The sequence below is a fragment of the Berghia stephanieae genome, chromosome 4 (genome assembly GCF_034508935.2).
Source record: "Berghia stephanieae isolate SIO BIC M18660-M18661 chromosome 4, UCSD_Bste_1.3, whole genome shotgun sequence".
NCBI lineage: Eukaryota > Metazoa > Mollusca > Gastropoda > Nudibranchia > Aeolidiidae > Berghia > Berghia stephanieae.
The window spans coordinates 30,096,220-30,118,602 of record NC_088363.1 but is presented as its reverse complement, the minus strand read 5'-3'; the positions used below and the strand labels follow the sequence as shown (position 1 = coordinate 30,118,602).

Sequence of the window (22,383 nt, the reverse complement as noted above, 5' to 3'; positions counted from 1 at the left end):
TTGCCAAGGTGAAATGAATTAAAATCGATCGACATTTGAAGGACGAGTTTTCTGGCCAAGTTTTTTTGATACGAGTTTTTCCAGAGTACAACAGTCAGTTAATTAATGAATTCGAATTTCTTAGTCGGAATGTTTGCCGGACTCTCAATGGGTAACTCCTGCAGTCAGATAGTTAAACACGCTAATTTAATTGATATATCATGTCGGTAAACGAAGCCACAAAGGCACCACGGGTCGATTTCGGTCCCCTTTTCATGTCTTGGGTCTCAATAAATATCCACTATTCAAGTCCTCCGCCACTTTCCTCCGTTATAGGGATTGGCTCTCAATGGTATCTCGGCATCTTCAAAAATCATTGTAAGTCATTGCGTGTGTGTGCTCGCTTGTATGTGTGATTTTTCCAGATATTTGACTTTGTAAAGGGCTTTGAGGGCTCGGAAAAAGCGCTAAACAAATGTTATTATTATTATTATTATTATTATTATTATTATTATTATTATTATTATTATTATTATGTTGTTGTTGTTTTTGTTATCCTTATTATTATTATTATTATTATTATTATTATTATTATTATTATTATTATTATTATTATTATTATTATTATTATTATTATTATTATTTATTATTATTCATTATTATTTTTTGTTATTATTATTATTATTATTATTATTATTATTATTATTATTATTATTATTATTATTATATATAACTTTATTGATAAATTTCTTTTATTCTCCAAATCACTTAATAGTCACCAATAGGGGCATATTGCTTAACGTTATTTGTGATAAAAGACCTATTCCTCGAAATATTCCTCCTTTTTCAACATTTTGATTTGAGACCACATAATATAGATTATATTATCTATGTTTTAGACCAGTGTCATCTTATAAGAAATAGTTTTTGAGACCCATGGCATATGGAACGAATGCTCTTCCGATTGAGCTGTCGGGACCTCCATGTCAACGCACTTTAACCGTTTCAAGATGCTTATTATTCATTTTTTTTTTTAAACACATGTTTAAAAATAATCCTCAAAAGGTTTGAATTTGAAATGTTTAATATGCTTTGAAAAACTGAATGCTGCACTTTTTACCCTAGAAATCAAATCAGTTAATGATTAGATTATATCTATTTTTATATCCTTAAAAAAGTGTTTACTTGTTTTAATCGTTTGGAAGCGATTTGCAAACGACCTACTTAGTACCACGAAAATTCCATAAAGGTACGAATTCCGACTCCATTCTCAGAACTTTATAAAGATTTTTAATTCAATAAAACCTCTTGAAAACGAATTTTTATTTCTGGTGCCAGAGCTAGCCTATAAAGGAGTCAAAAGCATAATTTCACTTTTCATGGACAGGTGGGTGAATGTTAAAGGCAGTTATAATGTCTACTGTGTTATTTACCCTGAAAATACCCTGAAAACTACGAATTTTTCATATTATATCAAGGAGGCAGGTCTGGTTTTGACATCTTATTTATCACTCCTTCCGTTGTAGTTTCGAGGGAGAATACCCGAATAGCCGAAGCTTGTGTGCCTTTAGACAGAGTTTTGCCGTTAACTCTACTTACCAGCCATTTTCAGGATTTCCCGCAAAACTGCACACCCAACTAACACAAAAAATATATTTTTTATCACTCAAACACAATAATAGCAATAAGTTCTTCCCATACATAATTTCTTTAGCAAAACATGCTCTCCAACACACTGTTCATTTTCTTTAAATTTTATGATGTACAAGAGAAATTTGAATAAGAAAGATTATGTTGCTTGTATCGTAACGAAAGTGACGATTTTCCTAAAGTTGGTAAGGAGAGAGTTAAGGAACACTTGCCGTGGCATCTGGTCGTGACGACATGTATAAATATGTGAAATAAACATTGGGAAACGGATCTATTGATCCTCTCTCACTGGGTGGGGTCACTTGATTTTATCAGTCAGACAGCAATCAACAGCGTGGCGTGCGCCAGACTACATTGATTTGAAGTTGGGGTGGTTGGTCTTTGGTCATCGCCAATTATTAAGCTACGAGGTACTGTATAATTAGAGAAATCGAAATTCTAAGTAATTGAGAGAACGTAGTCTCTGTATAACAGTTACAGACTTTCCAACCCTCCCTAATTTATCCGGAACTTCCTGATATTTAATTTGCTCTTATTCCTAAATTTAAAGCTATTTTTCTCATTAAAAAAAAAACACTAACCCATCAACAAACTTTCGTAGTACAATCATCATCATCATCATCATCATCATCATCATCATCATCATCATCATCATCATCATCTTCATCGTCGTCATCATCATCATCATCATCATCGTCGTCATCATCATCATCTTCGTCATCATCATCATCATCGTCATCGTCGTCATCATCATCATCATCATCATCATCATCATCATCATCGTCATCATCATGTTTTATTTTGTTTCTTAAAATCTAACGGCTTAAACTTCCAAATTCTAATAAATTTTTTTTATTTTCTTCATCGATTCCACTCCCGACATAATATTACCAGATCAACGCGGTAGTTCACAATTCATTACTTTCTATTCTAATAATAATATAATGCTCCCCTGGTTCGAGGAGTAGAGAATTCTCATCAACTGACGACGGAAATATGACTTGACAGACACTAGACATCGAGACTCTCTATCTTGTAGTGTGAGATTGAAGTGCTCACAATGACTAAAACATCTTGGCCGGCCACGGCTCTTTGATGGAATGAAGTATATTGATGCGATTTTAAAAAAAGCAAACAAACAAAAAAAAAAAACACAAAAAAAAAACCCAAAAAAAAAAAAAACAACAACAAAAAAACCCACCCGAAAAACTTGAGCTTTTATATAGAGCAATATCCATTTATTGTGCTCAAAGCGCTTGACAAGGGGTCCCTGGCCAACAACAACAAGTAAATGTAGATTGAGACATGACGCCTGTTAGGCGATATTACAATTTTTTTCCCGACAGAGACAGACAACACTGTTAACGACCAGGTACTCGTTTTACACCTGAAAGTGAAAGAATGTGAGTAAAGGGCCTGTTCCAAGGACTCAACTATGCGCCGAGCGAGGCTCGAACCCAGGACCTTCAGATCCGAAAGCAAGTGTCATACCATAGTCCACAAGGCCTCTTAAAGATTATCAAGTTGTGTTTAAATACGTTAATTCAATGCTTTAAACTCCTTTGTAAATTAGGTCTTGCAACAATATTCTGTTTTCAAGAAGTTTATTGAATGAAAGATCTTTATATAAATGTCAATAGGATTCAACAGTCGTGACGTCACTTCCTTCGTAATGACGCACAGTAACTTAATAACTGGTTCTAAACTATCGGAACAATGGCGGACGCCCTTATGAAATACTTCTCCGACGAGCATAAAAGTGTATCCAGGGGAGAAAAACATAATAAATATGATCATGTTTTGACATTTATATATTCTAATCACATGGCATGTGAAAAAAATTCGAACCAGTATGAAGAATAAAAATTACTGATTTTCTTTGTTAAGAACCAAGCTGCTCGTTGCTGGGTGAGACGTGACATCACACTATTGAATCCTATTGCACGAAAATTCGTAATTCGACCAAATTTTCTTATCGTCTTCTCTATGATCTCGAAGGAGAAACCAAAACGTCCATATCGTTTGCCTTTGTGTGAATTAAATTTAAGTATTTACCATTTTTTTTCATTGTTCTTTACTGTTTTGTATCGTTTGCACTTACGATAGGCTATTTTATATTTATGGGGAGCGTGGCTCAGCGGTGCGGTCTTTGCACTGCGGCTGACGTCAGGGTTATTCCAGTCTTCTTTTTCCACTATTGGTTGAACATCAAACATTAACACCAACCACCATAATTTACTTAATGATCATCAAAAACCACACCAAATTTGTCATATTTACTACCTGTTTTTTTTCTTTCTTCTTTTTTAAAACAAAATTTTCAGTCGTTTCTGCGTGATTTATTATGCAATCATAGCTTACGAGTATGGATTTGATTTCAACCCCCCCCCCCCACCACCACCACCAAATTTGACATATTTACTACCTGTTTTTGTTTTCAAAGTTTTCAGACGGTTCTGCGTGTTTTGTAATGCAATCAATGTTTACGAGTATGGATTTGATTTAACCCCCCCCCCCCCCCCCCATAATATCCCATTTTTATGGTTATATCGAACGGTTCCGTGAATTTGCTACTGGTGACAGAATTTTTGTACAGCACTCCTTTCAAAATCGGGGTCCTGATAGCTCAGTTGGTAAAGCACTCGATTCACACGCGTAGGGGTGAACATCGATCCCGGATACAGTCGAGATTTCTTCTGACCCCCATTCCTATCCAGCAATGTGTGGGTGGTTTAGTTTGTTGGATTTGGCGGAGAAGTGCGATAGATTAGCGTCCCATCCAAATGGGAATAGGCAATTTTGATACATTCCTTTTAACGCAATGGAACCCGGGATATAAAGTCCCATTCCATGCACTTCTGTTCCTGAAGGGGTCCAAAAATCTTTTTGAAATAGTATTTAAGAGTTTAAAAAAAAAAAAAAAAAAAGAAACCCTCCATCATTTCTCCGCTCATCCTTATTAAAAGATGATAGAAATACATCCACTACAACACACAAAAAAACTCCTCAAAAAACTGTCTTTTTGGTAGGAAGGGCGTGGCAGTCCTCAAACATCGATTTTGTCCCCGGAGTCCCCGAGATTCCATTTCCACTCTTCAAAGAAAGGCATGACATCTTTGAGAGGAAGTAAGTGAGCCATTAATCGTATGTACTGCCTTACTCGTGCGAGTGGGGCTCATCTAGTTTCTCTCTGATCTGTGGGAGATCGATTTTAAAACAAGAACGGCTTCATTTCATTATGAGTCGAGAGTTAGAGTTAGAATCGCTGGTTCCTGCTAGCTGTTAATGTCACTGACGTGGCGTCGTAGATACCTTATTATTGTTGTTATTATCATTTAATACATCGTCTTGTCGTGTTTAGCATGGCTTCGTGGCCGTAATACGGAATCCTTACAAGAGTGCTGATTCATTTTAAAGATTTTACTGAGAAAAGTCAGTGAAGCTTTAGCTTTTGTTGGCCTTGGTGTTGTTGGTGGTGTTTTTGTATAAGAGGGAGGGAGAGAGAGAGAGAGAGAGAGAGAGAGAGAGAGAGAGAGAGAGAGAGAGAGAAGAGAGAGAGAGAGAGGAGAGAGGAGAGAGAGAGAGAGAGAGAGGGGGGGGGGGGTAAGGGGGGGGGTGTATTTTGATTATTCATTCCAAATAATAAGTTTATACCTAATTACTGGGATATTTTAAGAATACAATTTTCTGTTTTTTTGTTGTTGTTCCATCATTAGAATACTTCTTTCCTTTCCTTTTTATTTTTTCGTTAAGCCAGGCGTCATCGTAGTAATTATAAATGGCCACTGCTGATGTGATGTACCGAAAGTTTGTTGATTTGGATTCCAAATTCGTAGATAAAGGGATTTTTACAACAGTTCTTTTTTTTGTTTGTTTTTGTTTTGTTTTGTTTTTTTTAAATTTCAGTTTAGATTCAATTCCTTATCTCATAATCTTTTCGTCACAGACTGACTTACAAAAAATGGGGAGGCCGGCGGGTAGGGAGAGAGGGTTGAAGTTATTAACAGGGTTGTCTTTGTGTCAATCAGAACAAAACAAAACGAAAGAAAACAAACAAAAAAAGCACAAATAAAAATAAATCAATAAACCAATGGGCCGTCTAGACACACACACACACACACACACACACACACACAAATAATAATAATTAAATAAAAAAACATAACAAAAAAAAAAAAAAAGGTTTTTGAGTATATTTTTCCTTTAAAAAAAATATTGTAAAATTTCTCGACGTGACATTAAATTATATTCATGGATGTCATTTTTATTGTTATGCTCGATTATTATTTTGCTCCGTATGTGTAAAAGGGACTACTCAGGGGTGGGAGAAAGGCAAGGGGTGGATGTAGTAAGTAGTAACTGTAATAGAATACACACACATGCATTTGTACGAGTCTGAGTTTGAGTCTAAACAAACGTACGAACATCCTACGATTGTCTTGGTCTCGGTGCTAGTTCATTCAGTTTGTCATCATATTAATCCACTAACTCGAGCATTACTGTCGATGTTACATTATTATGGATTATATTCTTATAAGAAATTAACGTCTGTTTTCTTTATTGAACAGTTTAATGACCTAATTTGCATATAATATGCTTGCCGTGGCATGTTCACCAAACTACCCACTACTATCCATGTGAATTTCACGAATGTGGGACTAGTTATATCTAATCTTTTTGTTGCACTTTTACTAACATTACCCATTTTAAACTAATTTTTGCCAAAATGGTTAGCAACTGAGGAAAAATTCGTGCCAGATGTGTTAGCAACTAAAGAGTTATTAACTCACATTTCATTACCAGCTAGCATAGAATAATTTGTGAGTTACCCATGTGTACAAAATCACCACTCACCACACCCTCCTTCCATTATGGTTTCATTTCATCTGTAAATAGATAGTATGAAGTTGACGTCACTCAGGTCTTTGTTGTTATTGCTTTTTGCCATCCGCGTTTATGAGTAATTCTCACTAAACTGTATCAACCAGACTATAAACGTCAAGGGTTACACATATTTTTGTGTGTTGTTCCGTTATACTTCTGGATGGCAATGTTGTGAGCTTCTTAGCCAAGCGCATACTATCTATAGGCTATTACAATATCCCTTATCGTTGGTTCACTTTTCGGTCTCCATGACAAAACTGTTTACCTTTAACCACAAATTAACCCTCCGATGACATCCTGACCTACTTATTGATTTATACAATTACCTTTTCCGTGCTTCAGCATCTCAAATTACCCCATCGACTCGTACAAATCGTCTTCATGAAGAGATACTTTACGAGCATAATTGTGGGATCTAAATTAGCTTCCCAGATTGATTTATTATAAGGAGAGTTTTGGATCGATTTACAAAGAGGATGAAGAGAAGAAGAAGATGGGAGAGAAAAATCATTTCATTTTCATTTTCAGTAGGGCGGTTTCAACTAACATATTATGTTTATTTATTTATCTATCTGTTCAAGTATATATTATTTATTTATTTATTCGATTAACTTATTATAGTTTTTTTCCTTCTTTTTTTTTTCTTCTTTCGGCTTTGTAAATAAATGCCCTATATTGTTATATATAATAGCATTGTTTGATAAGAGTTTTTTTTTTTGTTTATTTCTCCATCCAATATAATTTATTTTGTTACATAATCGTACAAAGATGCTCATTTTTTTCCATTTATTTCATTGATTAATTTACCTGTAGCGTTAAATAGGCAGGCACGATTGATTGCTGCCCTTTAAACATATTGCCAATCTTTCACAAAGTAGTCTCCCTTTTAATTTTTTTTTTTTTTAATTCAGTTTTCTAAATGTGGCGGTAATCGTAATTGTGGTATACCCGAAAAAAAAATCCCTCAGAACCATAAGGCCAATAGATCCAAAGTTTATCCCAGTTTCTATAGCGTTAAAACGGACAATAGCAATGGTTTGCTATCCTTTGGATAGGACGCAAGTCTGTCACAAAATTCTTTCCGCCAGATCTAACAACCCCAGCTACCTAATCACTGCTGGGGGTAGGAAAAAATAATCTCAACTTCACCCGGTCCCTTTCCACATTGAAGCGAGTGCTCTACCAACTGAGCTATCGGAGCCCCCCGGTTTACCTGAGGCTCATCCAATTGTTTTAATTGTGATCTAGTTGGTGGCATGACACTCGCTTTTGGATCGGAAGGTCCTGGGTTCGAGCCTCGCTCAGCGCATAGTTGAGTCCTTGGGAAATGCTCTTTACTCACATTCTCTCACCGTATACAGGTGTAAAATAAGTATCTGGCCGTTAACAGCTGTCTCTGTGGGGGAAAAAATGCATTATCGCCTAACAGGCGTCATGTCTCGTTCTACATGTTACGTGTTGCTGTTTGGTCAGGGATCCTCTGTAAATCGCTTTGAGCACGTTTAGTGGATATTGCGCTATATAAAGCTCATTTTTAAAAAATGCCAAACTGTCCCCATTCCACCTTTCATTGACTGCCTTAACGCGAAAGACAATCAGAAGAACTTTAAAGGTAATGCTTACTACTACACACTCCATCAACCCGTCTTTCATCGGCGTGTCCTAGTTTCTGTTTAAGGTTTATTTATTGTAGCTACTTCTACGCATCAACTGTCTTGAATCCTCTCTACCTTTAATGAATATCAGCCAACGCATCACATGAAAGGCTTTTGACTCCGTGGGAGTCTGGGAGGTAGTTAAGGTACCCGATTGATCCATTGCTTACATATACCTCTTGCCTTCAGAAGGTCATGGTTAACTAGTTAACTGTCGTATTCTGAAAAAAAAAAAAAAGGAAAAAAAAAAAAAAAAATCCAACAAAAACATGTAGACGTCTATTTAAACATTTGGCCAGAAAACCTGTCCTTCAAATATCAATCGATTTAAATGACCTTCATCTTGGCAAAAACTCCCAAACCTGGTGTAAGAGAGTTAGCTTACAGCAAGTGGGTTTAATGAGTTCATGAATTTTGTATATCTGGTCATTATATTGAATACTAGAAAATTACTTTCTTTGATCGGTGTTACTTGGTATTTGGGGATAAAAGCATTAAGTTATAGTTGGTATTCATCATTTAGGCGTACGATATTATTTGGGCGTAGCGTATTTGTTATTTGGGCGTACGGATTATTTAGGCGTACGCCATTTGATTATTTAGGCGTAAAACTGACCTTTGGTGAAAGGAATTGTGGGACAGTTTACAATAGGATATAAAACAGTGTGTCTGATCAAACGGGGATCATTCTACCTTTTGATTCTGCATTCAACTTGACCATGAGCTGCACACTTTAAACCTTATGTGCTCACCATGATTTATTTGCTTTTACGGACTTAGAAATATTCCACGTATATTGAAAATGGTTACTTAGGCAAAATTGACTTTACATGTGGACTGATTTTACGGATTTGGAATTTATGAAACTGATTGAATTATGACCATGCTATTTGATTTGGATTTGGAATTTATCATGATTTGGATTTTGAATTTATCACAAACAAATAAAACTGTAAGAAATGAAACTTGGAATCTGGACTTTTATTTGAATGTCTTGATATTGTGCATTCAATTATCATCACCGGCCCTTGAACTCTTTCGTCATTATTAACATCTACAACACAACGCAAAGGATAATACTACCATCTATCAAAAACACCACTATACGATCACAAGCCATTACATATGTGTGCAACTACCCCACATTATGTATCTAATTTGGTGTCGTGACTCAGGATTCTTATATATCTTTATTTGGAGCCCTGATACCATGATGTAAAGATGTTATCATTCCGAACCATGGATACACAAGAAATGTATATTGTTGCAGTGTTAACATCTATTGAAGTTTTTGTGAGACTCGAATTTTGAAGAGAATAATTGTGAACAGATAGGAAAATATTTTTATTTGGAAAAGAAAATGAATATCAATTTTGAAGGTGAAGTAGTATAATTTTTTGTAATGAAATGTTGAAAAAAAATTATTGAAATTATAGATGATTCCTAAAATTCTGATAAAATACGGTTTTAAAAAAAAAAAATAAACGAAATAATATTGAAATTAAGAACCATAGATGGAACAAGAAAATATATTCAAAACTAAAAGCAATATATTATAGAACGGCAAATAATAATAATAATAATAATAATAATAATAATAATAATAATAATAATAATAATAATAATAATAATAATAATAATAATAATATCATATTGATGCTATATGTATTTTAAATATTTAAAAAGAGGAGATGGAGAGATGAAGAAAAATTGCAGAATTTAAATGAATATTTTAGTGCATTTTATTTTTCAATATAAATGAAAATGCGTTTACTCACAATCAGGCGCTTCGGAACAAATCTTCGAATATTATTTAGTACCGTTAATGGCAATGTTTTGTTAAGCTCAGTAACAATGATGTGTCTTTTTTTATTTCAATTTTTGTCTGTTACTGTTGGAATTACATAGACAGTTGGTCATTCTTTAATGTTGTTATGTTTTTATTTTCTGTCAAAATGACTCAAGAAGATGATGGCAATAACAACACGTAAATTATAAGTTTTGATAATTGAAATATGTCTTATGGTATTTATTGTTGTATTACAACATCATTGATTATATTTTTCTCCCGTCGGTAGGGATGAATTGGTAGGTTGATATTGACTCTTTGAGATTCATGGGTTCATGGCAAAGAGCAAAGTTTTATATCTGTTTGTTTTCTTGGTAATAAATGTGTGGTTAACGCAGCCAAGTAATCGACAACAGAGCTAATTATATATTTGTAATGAGAAATGGCGTTATAATAGATTACATGAGACATTTTGATTTTATCACCGAAAATTAAGTTGAGTCACTATGAGTCAATCGTTTTTTGTTTTGTTTTTAAACGTGTTTCATCGTAATTTTTTGAATTATATTCTCATAATAACGGAATAACGGACTTTTGTTTGAAGTCGGAGAATTAAAAGCAGATAATATAAATACAATGGCGGGCGGAGTATCAATTATTATGAAAAACTGGTCTCTTGTAATGGGAGATAAAATGTTATTACGGAAGAATAACAAAATATTGAAAATGCATTATGTCATGTGAGCTGATAATATTTGTGACACAAGTGGTTAACTTGTTAAGAATCAGCGAATTATAAGTAACCCAAATGGTAAAATGCTGTAAATGCATATTGGGTAAATAAGCGCAGTGATGTAAGACGCGGTAATTAAAGTGCACACGATTTAAATTACGAGACGCAGGAATGAGGCGTTCGGGAATATTTTATTTTGCGTGTGATTAAAGCGCATGGTTTAACATTATGGAATAACACAGAAGGCGGATAATTTTTATAAATACGAGGCGCGTGGTTAAAGCGCACACATTTATCAATGCTATATTAAGAGGCGCGAGATTACGTCGCAATGAGTTATATGAATATTATTATAAGCCGAGGGCAAAGGCGCGAGACATTGAAATTTTTATTGAGCAGAGTGTATATCGTTTCTGCGAATATTTTCACTATCATATGTTCCTCCTATCAATTTGCTGTTGTAATTGTAATCAATATTTACTGCGTGGTTTGAATTTAACATTTATATCATAAAATTTGTAACTGAGTTGAAGAAGAAGTTATGTTCAATTGTCAAATCTTAAGTGTGTAATCATTCAGCAATAAATTGAAATGGTAGGAAGTGCTACGATAACACTAATAATAATGATAAAATAAACAAAATCATATTTCATTAAATTAGGGATTTTCTAAGGGGAATAATTCGAGTTAATCAAAGGCAGAAGTAGTGTTTGCACTAAAACATGATACAGTCATCACGAAAGAGGACACTTGCAACCATCAGTCATAACGGGAACGCTGATGACAACGACAGAGGCAACTCAAACACAACCATAACATAGGTCGGGAAATGTCCTAATCCCTTTGGTCTATCCACGAATACATTGAAATGGAGTAACAATCTCGACCACGCCGTTGATACGTCCAGAAACAACACAATCTACAGACTGCAAACTACACAACAACCTCAATTACATCGTACCTTTCAACTTATACAAACTTGACAGAATTCATAAAATGATATCTGTATCAACACAGATTTCTTCCATGAACCTTTTTATATTTACATTCTTTATTGAACAATTGGATTACTTGTATATACTTCTACAACAACAATACCCAACCATGTACGAGGTCAATAATTACATAAACGTTCAAGATACGATTGTTTTTACAAAATGATGTCCAATTGTGAACAATACTACTTCCATCATATTCAGTGGTGAGCGTATTCAAATTTAAACTTATGTCAATATACAAGTGTGCAGCACCCATATCTACAACTTATAAACATTGAATATTATAATAACGCCTGTCTTAGTATCATTGTAAAGGATAAATTCTATATATGTATATAAGACAATGCAGGAAAAAGTATCGCAAAACGCCACATGAGCGATTTCCTTGGATTCATTATCGTATGATATTCAACAACCTGCGTTCAAATAACGAAAATATTGTTGACCTTATTCGACCCTACTACATACACTACTAGACTACGTTATTGTTACATCATTTACCTGGTGTGTGGACTCACATGCCACCTCATCAGAACTCGATCAACAAACACAGACAATTACAACACACGACCTCTGTCGACTACTACACACGAACTCTTTGTCAACACATGGCTGATTTCACAACTTTCTTTTGACTTGCTGGATAAGTCAAACTTCATTTAAATTCAAGATCTCGCACACAGTTAATCTTGAATTTTTACAATTTCATCTACAATGAGATTCAACGTATACACAAGACAACCACAAATATCTACGAGGAGAATCGACCCAGATGCCGGAGATGAATGGATTACAGCGACGTCACAAGATCAAGAAACAACCCAACAGGTTAAGCATACGTTTGCTACCTGTAGAGTCTTTTTTCGTCCCAATTCAAAAGACTCGAACAAATACAACACACTAATTGCAAAAGTTGGTCACTTTAGTAACAGCCCACAATCACATACTATGTTAGATTTTACTTATTTAGTTATTTACACTGTACTAAATATGAATAAGTCGGACAGACTAATGACTGATTATTTACAAACACTAAATATGTGATGTGAACAAGCCGGACAGACTATTGTTTGATTATTTATTCAACGCTAAATATTTGAATGTGAAGACATTATTGTGATAATTCTAAGACATTTACAGAGGAAAAGTTTTTAATTAATTAACAATAAATAAAGTGAATTTATGACACTTGGGCTATGCAGTGACCACAACACACACAACAATGCAACCCGTAGACTAGATACAATCACCTCAACTCTTATAGTTGATATATTTTTTTCATTACATGAAAACTCATTCTAAATGGAGACAATGACTTAATTAACAATTACTGACAATTTTCACCGGATGAATCATTCTCAAGATGAACTGTTTACGGAGAAATTTGTTACCTCTGATGGATGACCATAAAGAACATTTTGACTTCAAACTACACCCTGATGATTTAAAAAGCTTAAAAATTGAAACATCAACAATGAACAATGAATGATAATAACTTCAACTTGAATTTTAAAATGATGATAATGCTATTATTATGATTTATTTTTAAATATTTTTTATTACTAATTGAAATATAATTCTTCGTATTTGAATCTAGATGTCTATAAAACATTATTTGTACCACATATTATAAGTTGGAATTAATGTAATAATGTTGTTTAAATGGAATCATACAATATAAGGGAATGTCAAAGGTATTGGTTTTGAGATGACAGTAAATGAGTAAACATACATGGAAGCTGAGATTATCACCCATGTCGTATAGAGTTGAATTTGAGATTGAATAAGACAACGTGAGTATATCACAAATGGAAATTGAACCATTCTTTTTCAAGCAAGAATATGGATATATGATGAAATATGACGGGAATTAACACTTGTATTGCTATGAAGATGGAATTTAAGATGAAAAGATAATTTTTCTTTGAACTTTTAATTACAGTAATTGATATTTTACGGTCGATGTTGTAATACCTTAAAAAGTATAATCGATATTTATATATCTAAATTTCAATCATCTTTGGTGTTGGTAAATTTAAATTTTAATCACTTTTAATTGATCATTATCTTATTATCGATGTTGTAATACTTTAAAAGCTATAATCGATATATACATAGATGTTGTAATCAACTTTGATGTTGATTTATCTCAAATTTAAACTTTTTAAAATATTTAACTGGCATAAGTGTTGTCATTTTGATAAACTATTTCTTACATTTTATTATCTAATTCTAATTAGACGTTGCTTATAGATTGATCTCTTACTGATTTTTTTTAAATTGAAATTGTTTTTAACTCAATTTAAATTCTAAGAAAGGGGCGTATGTAAGAGAGTTAGCTTACAGCAAGTGGGTTTAATGAGTTCATGAATTTTGTATATCTGGTCATTATATTGAATACTAGAAAATTACTTTCTTTGATCGGTGTTACTTGGTATTTGGGGATAAAAGCATTAAGTTATAGTTGGTATTCATCATTTAGGCGTACGATATTATTTGGGCGTAGCGTATTTGTTATTTGGGCGTACGGATTATTTAGGCGTACGCCATTTGATTATTTAGGCGTAAAACTGACCTTTGGTGAAAGGAATTGTGGGACAGTTTACAATAGGATATAAAACAGTGTGTCTGATCAAACGGGGATCATTCTACCTTTTGATTCTGCATTCAACTTGACCATGAGCTGCACACTTTAAACCTTATGTGCTCACCATGATTTATTTGCTTTTACGGACTTAGAAATATTCCACGTATATTGAAAATGGTTACTTAGGCAAAATTGACTTTACATGTGGACTGATTTTACGGATTTGGAATTTATGAAACTGATTGAATTATGACCATGCTATTTGATTTGGATTTGGAATTTATCATGATTTGGATTTTGAATTTATCACAAACAAATAAAACTGTAAGAAATGAAACTTGGAATCTGGACTTTTATTTGAATGTCTTGATATTGTGCATTCAATTATCATCACCGGCCCTTGAACTCTTTCGTCATTATTAACATCTACAACACAACGCAAAGGATAATACTACCATCTATCAAAAACACCACTATACGATCACAAGCCATTACATATGTGTGCAACTACCCCACATTATGTATCTTATTTCGTATGTAAGAGAGTAAGCCTATGCAAAAGGTTATCTAAGAAATTTGGTGCAAAACTGTCAATTATATATATCAGCAAATGGGTTTAGTGAGTACATAGTGCAGGCATATCAGTTAAGCTTGGTCAGTGCATGACACGTGTGGGCAGTTTTATGTCCAAGCTATTTGAGACGCATGACACGTGTGCGCAGTTTTATGTCCAGGTTACTTGAGACCGTTTGTGTCAAAGTTACTGGACAGGTTATCATGTTGAGTACTATTTAATCAATCATTCTTAAATTGGTTTAGGGGTGTTGAAACAGGTGAAAGGGGCATTTATCAAAATAATGTTATATCATAAAAGGCGGGGTTTAACATCAATATGTAGGAATTGACGTTTCAGGTTTGATTATGATTTGGTCTTACTCTTAGGGGTTGGATTATAGACTGACAGGGAACTGTCAATAACTGCAAGGGGGCGTGGAAACAATGGAACTGTGGGTAAAATTTTGATAGGGATAAAAGAGGATGTTTGGAGGAAAAGGAGAGGATTCTGATTCTACTTGACCATGAGCTGCACACTTTAAACCTTTTGTGCTCAACATCATTTATTTGCTTTTACGGACTTAGAAATATTCCACGAATATTGAAAATGGTTACTTAGGCAAAATTGACTTTACATGTGGACTGATTTTACGGATTTGGAATTTATGAAACTGATTGAATTATGACCATGCTATTTGATTTGGATTTGGAATTTATCATGATTTGGATTTTGAATTTATCACAACAAATAAAACTGTAAGAAATGAAACTTGGAATCTGGACTTTTATTTGAATCTTTTGATGTTGTGCATTCAATCATCATCACCGGCCCTTAAACTCTTTCGTCATTATTAACATCTACAACACAACGCAAAGGATAATATTACTATCTATCAAAAACACCACTATGCGATCATAAGCCATTACATATGTGTGCAACTACCCCACCCTGGGACTTCGCGAAGTCCCAGGTTTGGGAGTTTTTGCCAAGATGAGGGTCATTTAAATCGATTGATATTTGAAGGTTTTCTGGCCAATTTTTTAAATACATGTTTTTTATCCAGAGTACGGCAGTTAACTGATTAAAGTTAAAGTTAAAGGCGCGCATGGTAGTTTTCATGAGATTTGTGCTGACGCTGCTCTTTGAGATTATTGATTTTGATGCAATGATGATGATAATGATAATTTTGACGACTTTGGCGTAGGTAAATGAAATAGAAAGAAGTCAAGCTATTGGTCCTCTTCATTAACATTTGATTTGACCTGGGGTTTTTTATGGGTCTTTTTTTTTTTTTTACTAGCCGTATCTAGGTAGGTGTTTATGTTTCCTCGAACCCAGCCCCATGGGGCATACATACAGTTCGAGGGAAACATAGTTCGATGAAATCGTTTACAAATAATAATGAGGAAAAAATTCGGGACATTCGAACGAGTTCGAGGAAACCGTGTTTTGGAAATCGTACTCGGGTGTCCAGAAATATTCCCTCTTATTATTTTTTTGTTCGTTTAATTATCCCCTTAAAATTATTATTTCTATTCATGTATTTACCTTTTATCATTTCCAGACCCTGACAGTATTGAATCCAGTGAAGAGCGCAGACAGCACCATTATGCAAGACACAGATTTGGCTGGGCCTCTGGTCTTCTTACTGGCCTTTGCAGCTTCTCTTCTACTGGTGAGCCGTGTTTCCCCCCCCCCCCCCCCCCTTTTTTTCCTTTTATTATGTTATGTTTTTTTTTTGTTAATACAAATATCTTGCAATTTTAATGTTCTTAGAGTGATTATTTGACAAGTGGCTGTACTACTACTACTACTACCACTACTACTACTACCACTACTACTACTACTACTACTCTACTACTATGACGACGACGACTACTACTACTACTACTACTACTGCTGCTACTACTATTAGTACAACAACAATGACCATCATCACCTCAACTACTACTGACTACTACTACTATTGATACATACTCCCACAACTACCACTACGTCTAATTTCACTTACATGTATCTGATATAACAGGGATTGTCCCTGTCGCACCGTTCTTGTTATATCAGGTTTCCACTGTATCTGGTATTGATTACAAATAGTATTTGTTTGTATACATTGATAATAGGAATCATATTTGTACAGACAGATAATGAATGCCAAATGAGTCAAGAGTTTTGAAACAGATGTAGATAAATATGGGATTGACAAATTCGTCTCTTTGATGCCTTTATTTTTTGTCTTGCCCGAAGGGACAATTACCCAGTCACATCAATTGTAGGAAAAATAAAACAACTAAGGCCTACTTGAAAATTTTAAAATTCGTAATTTTTAGAAGGGGGGTCCCGATAGCTCAGTTGGTAGAGCATTCGCTTCACACGCAAAGGGATGGAGATCAATCCTGGGTGCAGTCAAAAAAATTCTGATCCCTCCCCCCTCCCCCTGTGAATGGGTAGCTGAGTCTGTTAGATTTGGCGGAAAGTACTTTGCGATAGTCTAGTGTCCTATCCAAAGGATAGCAAGCAATTGCTATTCTCCGTTTCACTTTATAGAAACCGGGATAAACTCAGAAGGACTAAGAAGAAGCTATATAGGAATTTTTTCAAACTACCCATCCCCCTATATCTATTTATACATATAATAAACATTTGCACTAAACAAATAAATTAATACCCGAGATGCACTTTTACCATCACTTTTATTTTATTTACTATATTGCGTAACAAAATTATGTAAATATAACATCTTTTAAAATCCTTATTTATTCATTTTTAAATTTTATGTTTGTAAACCCAATTTCCTTATAGATAAATAAAGTTAATTATTTATTTTTCAGTCTGGCAAAGTCCACTTTGGTTACATCTACGGGATCGGTGTCGTGGGCTGTCTGGCCATGTACTGTCTGTTGAATTTGATGAGCTTGAGTGGCGTATCTGTTGGAATCACCATCTCTGTCCTCGGATATTGCATCTTGCCCATGATTTTCCTCTCATTTATCTCTGTGGGACTTTCGTTACAGTGAGTGAAATGTATTGATTATTGATGCTTTTGGAGACAAATCCCAGTTTTCAAGCGACTCCCATACATCAAATGTCACATCGACCAATTCGTTTCAGTCGTATAGTGGACTTATGAAATGGATTAAAAATAAAAAAAAAAAACAAAAAAACAAAACAAACTTGAGCGCTTTATATAGAGCAGTATCTATTAAACGTCGTCAAAGCCCTATACAATGTGTCCCTAGCCAACAACAACGCCTAACATGTAGGACATGGTAATATACCTGTAAGGAGATACTACAATTATTTTAAAGAAAATATCCAATTGAGAAAAAGAGCAATATCCAATGAATGTGCTATAAGTTTTGTAAGAGGTCCAAAGACAACAGCAACACTGAACATGAAGGGCGAGACAAAGCAGTTACTGCCAAGCTGCTCATTTTACACCCCGAGTGATGAGAGGAGAAAATGTAAGCTGCCCACACTGGGACTCAACCTTTGACCTAAAGTTCAAACGCTGTAGATCATACCATTAGGCCACTAAATTGTCCAATGTTGACAACAATGGAATGGTTTGCTGCCCAGTTAAAAAAATATGATCGTAAAAGTGCAGTTATATATAGAGTTTTAACATTTTTTTAATAACTAAACTTTGAATATTCCCTATTGAGATATATCATCTATTATCATAATCATGTTGAGAGTGGAAACCAGAAAATTACCTTTTCTAAAGACGTTCCCCATCTCAAACGGATTGGTTATGTTGACAATGTTCTGGGACAGAAGACGCAGTATGCAAACTAAATTCTTAGAAATGATACTACTCCACTCTCATGGATACATACAGACATATAAAAAGACCAAACTATATGTCCATATTAAAAATTCCATACACCTTAACATTTATCTTCACACCAGTCACATAACTAACACATTGTGCTTTGGGAAGAATGAATGTTGATAGGATTCTTCCATATCCTAATACAGCTGTTGATTTTTTTTTCCCCCCAAATCTAAGCAAAGAGCTAAAGGGATTTTTTAAAATGAATATTTTGAAATTCAAGCTGAACTCTTGGGTCAAAAAAAAAATGATCTGAAATGTTTGAGGATGATTTATATGATGCAGTACTTACTTCATGTTTGTGTCAAACTCTCTCTCTGCCCTCGGGTACAAATGGTCAGAATTTGAGTCGACTTCGAGTGACATTCAGATTCAGAAATAGGAAGTAAAAATGTTGAAAAGTGTGTGCATATATAAATCAAGGACATTTGATATATATATATATATATATTTATTTATTTATTTAAATCCAATTAATTTTTTTTTTCCTGTCGCTCTTACTTTGATATATAAATTATTTTTAAAAAACAAACTAAATTTCGATTTCTCTTGTATTCCAGAGGTATAGTCGGTCTGGTATTGACATCAGTGACAGTTTTGTGGTGTAGCCTGTCTGCCTCTAAACTGTTTGTCTCAGCCCTAAACATGGACAGTCAACAACCGCTGGTTGCCTACCCGTGTGCCCTGGTCTACGGCGTCTTTGCTCTCATTACAGTCTTCTAACAACAAGGAATTCTCATGGACGTCTTTGCTCTCATTACAGTCTTCTAACAAGGAATTTTCATGGACATAATATAAATTTACTTTATAATAATCCTTATTAAATTTATTGACTGAAGGATTTACTTTTGACCTTTTTGTTCATGTCTATTATACAAATTTATGTTTGTATTTAAATAAATTTATGTTTGTATTTAAATTCTTTCCTTTTGATAATTTCTTTAAAATTATGTTTTAAACTAGTCTGCTTCTTGTAACAGATATCATCCGCTTGAAGATATGTGTTTAATAATTTATTTAATTATTTGCAATTGCAATGCCATTGACTGGATTGCAGTGTGTTAATTTATTCCGACTCTTTTCATCTCATTATTACATGAAGATAATTAATATTATTAGATATTATTTTGAGTCACTGGGAATAGACATTAACTAGGTATAATTAACCACTATGGCATTAAATAACCTGAAGGATATTCAGTTATTTTTACTAAGCTTTTAATGCATACACTTTTAAGTTAATGAGATAAACAAAGCGACATTATATTGCAAATATAACATTTCTTTCAATATAATCCTGACTCAAGAAATCTTTGTAAGATCTGTAAGTCGTAAAATGCCAGGAAGTTCTTTTTGGACAATTAAATTGACATTGATTCTTAGTTTTTTCCCTTTTCACCTGAATGTTTATTTGAATAGTATCTATCACTATCATATCATCAGAGTATTGTTCATTTTCCACCCATTGTCTTATAAAAACTTGACTTAAGTGGCAGTTTAAATTAGGGACCTAATATTAATAACATAACAAATGGTTGAATACTAATTTAACATTATTTTACAATTTATTTGTAAAGATCTGTATTTAACTTTTTTCTCTTTTCTTTTTCTTTCCTTTTTCTATTTTGAGTCAATGCAATTTTTCAGACACAAACGCTGATCCATTTGTCACACGCATCCGCTTAAATTATAATGTGACGACATTCACGGAAAGTACCGTCAACCGGGGTTACTTAGGCTATCCGGGGTTACTTAGGGCACTTAATAGAATAAAAAAGGTTGCTTTAAAAAAAGTTAAATTCATGAGTGGTTATTAGATCTATTGGGTTCTAATTATTTAAAAGATAAAAGCTACATGTAATTCATCTTTTAAAATAAGCAATCTTGTTTTCAGTAAGTGGCCTACATTACCCCGGGTGGCCTAAGTAGCCCCAGTTAACGGTATTCAAAACATTAATGTATGGATATTGAATGAATAAATTGTGCATGGTAATGGTATAAGTTTGCATGTGTATTTTTAATTGTTATTATTATTATTATTATTATTATTACTATTATTATTATTATTATTATTATTATTACTATTATTATTATTGTCATTATTATAATTATTATTATTTTTACTATTTTTCCTTCCATAATAAAAATATTCAAATGTTGTGGCCGCACATATCTGCATGATCATATATATATATGTAATTTGTATGCTGTTGGGAATTGCTCTATTGATATATTATAATTTGGAAGGTGTCAGTTCAGTTTTTTTTTTAGAGAGACTTCATTTCAACACAAAACAATATTGAGTCTGTATTTAAATTGAGTACATTATTTTAAAAAATACCCCACGTTTTGGCTGAAATCGAAAAATTGTGCAATTCTCTAATTATGGCAAAATTTTATTAGTTTGTGGAAACTTAAATTTGTTATAAACATTGTGGAATAAATCTAATTTTTCAACACTAGAGATTTTATATTTTTTATTTGTTGTCAGTTTTGTTTTCTTTTTTTTTTTTTAATTTTGGAGGTGCAGTGTGTAGTGGTATGACACTCATCTTCCAACCTTAAGATCCATGGTTTGTTGATGCTATGGCAGTGCAAAGTTGAGTCATTGGAAAAGGCTCTCAATGTACTCAGGTGTAAACTGATTAACTGGCTGGTAGCAGTATTGTTTCCAAACGAAAATAAAAAATAAATTGTAATAACACCTAATTAATAACAGGTGTCATGTCTTATCCCACAATTTAAGTGTTACTGTTGGCTTATGGTCCCTTGGACAGCACTTGAGCACAATTGGTGGATCATGTACTATATAAAACCTCTATTTTTTAATTTAAAACAATTTATTAGAATATAAAATGTGTGGAGTATCAGCCCATAGCATCTTATGTAAGGGGGAGGTGGGGCGGCGCTGCCATATAGAGGATAATTGTTGCTAGTTTGGGTTCTTATCAAAGCTCTTTTCAATAGGAAACATAAGTCATGATATCACACCTTCTATTTTTCCAGTTCCAAAATCCTTGGAAGTGTTTATGTAACCAGTCCGACTTATAATGAATAAGTTACCTATTGAATCATAAAGTGGCATAACTATTTTAGTCGCAGGATGTATTAAAGAATTACGGGACGTAAAAGAGCGAGGATGAATGATCTTTATTGGACAACCAGCATATATTTAGACTAGAAAATGAGATGCCACCAGAAGATCATTTACACAAGTCATGTATTCAGTCCGCCGGAAAAGTGGTTTTACACTTCAAATGAGATAGGAATCAGTTTTTTTTCATCACACTTTTGTTCCCTATTTGAATGCACTTTTGGTATAGCCTTCCTAGTCATTGACTATGAAACCTGGTTTTGAATCTGGATAGCGTCAAGTCTTTCTTTTTTTTAAAAATGATCCCTCCATTCACAAAGCAGCAATAGTGTCTGTTAGATCTGGTAGAAAATATATCTGAAGGCTAGCATATATATTACTGATCGTTTAACACAATAAAAGCCAGGATACTCTATGGCTCTGAAAGAAGAATATCATAAATATTGAGAGGCAAGCAAATGAAGTTTTAAAAGGACTTGTTATTAGGTGAATGCGTTAATCACAGATTCGGTCCCTCAATTGTGTCCAACAGTGAACACTATTAAGAAGGCGGCACACATGTAAGCACTTTTTTTTGTGGGACTTGATGGTTTCTTTGAGTGAACAAAACTCACAAATCACTA

The 22,383-nt window shown here is 33.8% G+C and overlaps 1 protein-coding gene across 1 annotated transcript in view; it reads left to right on the top strand.

The window, feature by feature from the left end:
* Window positions 1–21,125, top strand: part of LOC144970392 (protein YIPF5-like) — a 128,911-nt gene extending 107,786 nt beyond the window's left edge. The window contains exons 5-7 of the mRNA XM_078909974.1: window positions 16,396–16,506; window positions 17,663–17,844; window positions 19,227–21,125. Coding sequence (XP_078766100.1) covers window positions 16,396–16,506; window positions 17,663–17,844; window positions 19,227–19,389 — 456 coding nt within the window. The 3' untranslated portion in view covers window positions 19,390–21,125. The remainder of the gene's footprint in view (window positions 1–16,395; window positions 16,507–17,662; window positions 17,845–19,226) is intronic.
* Window positions 21,126–22,383: the final 1,258 nt, after the last annotated feature.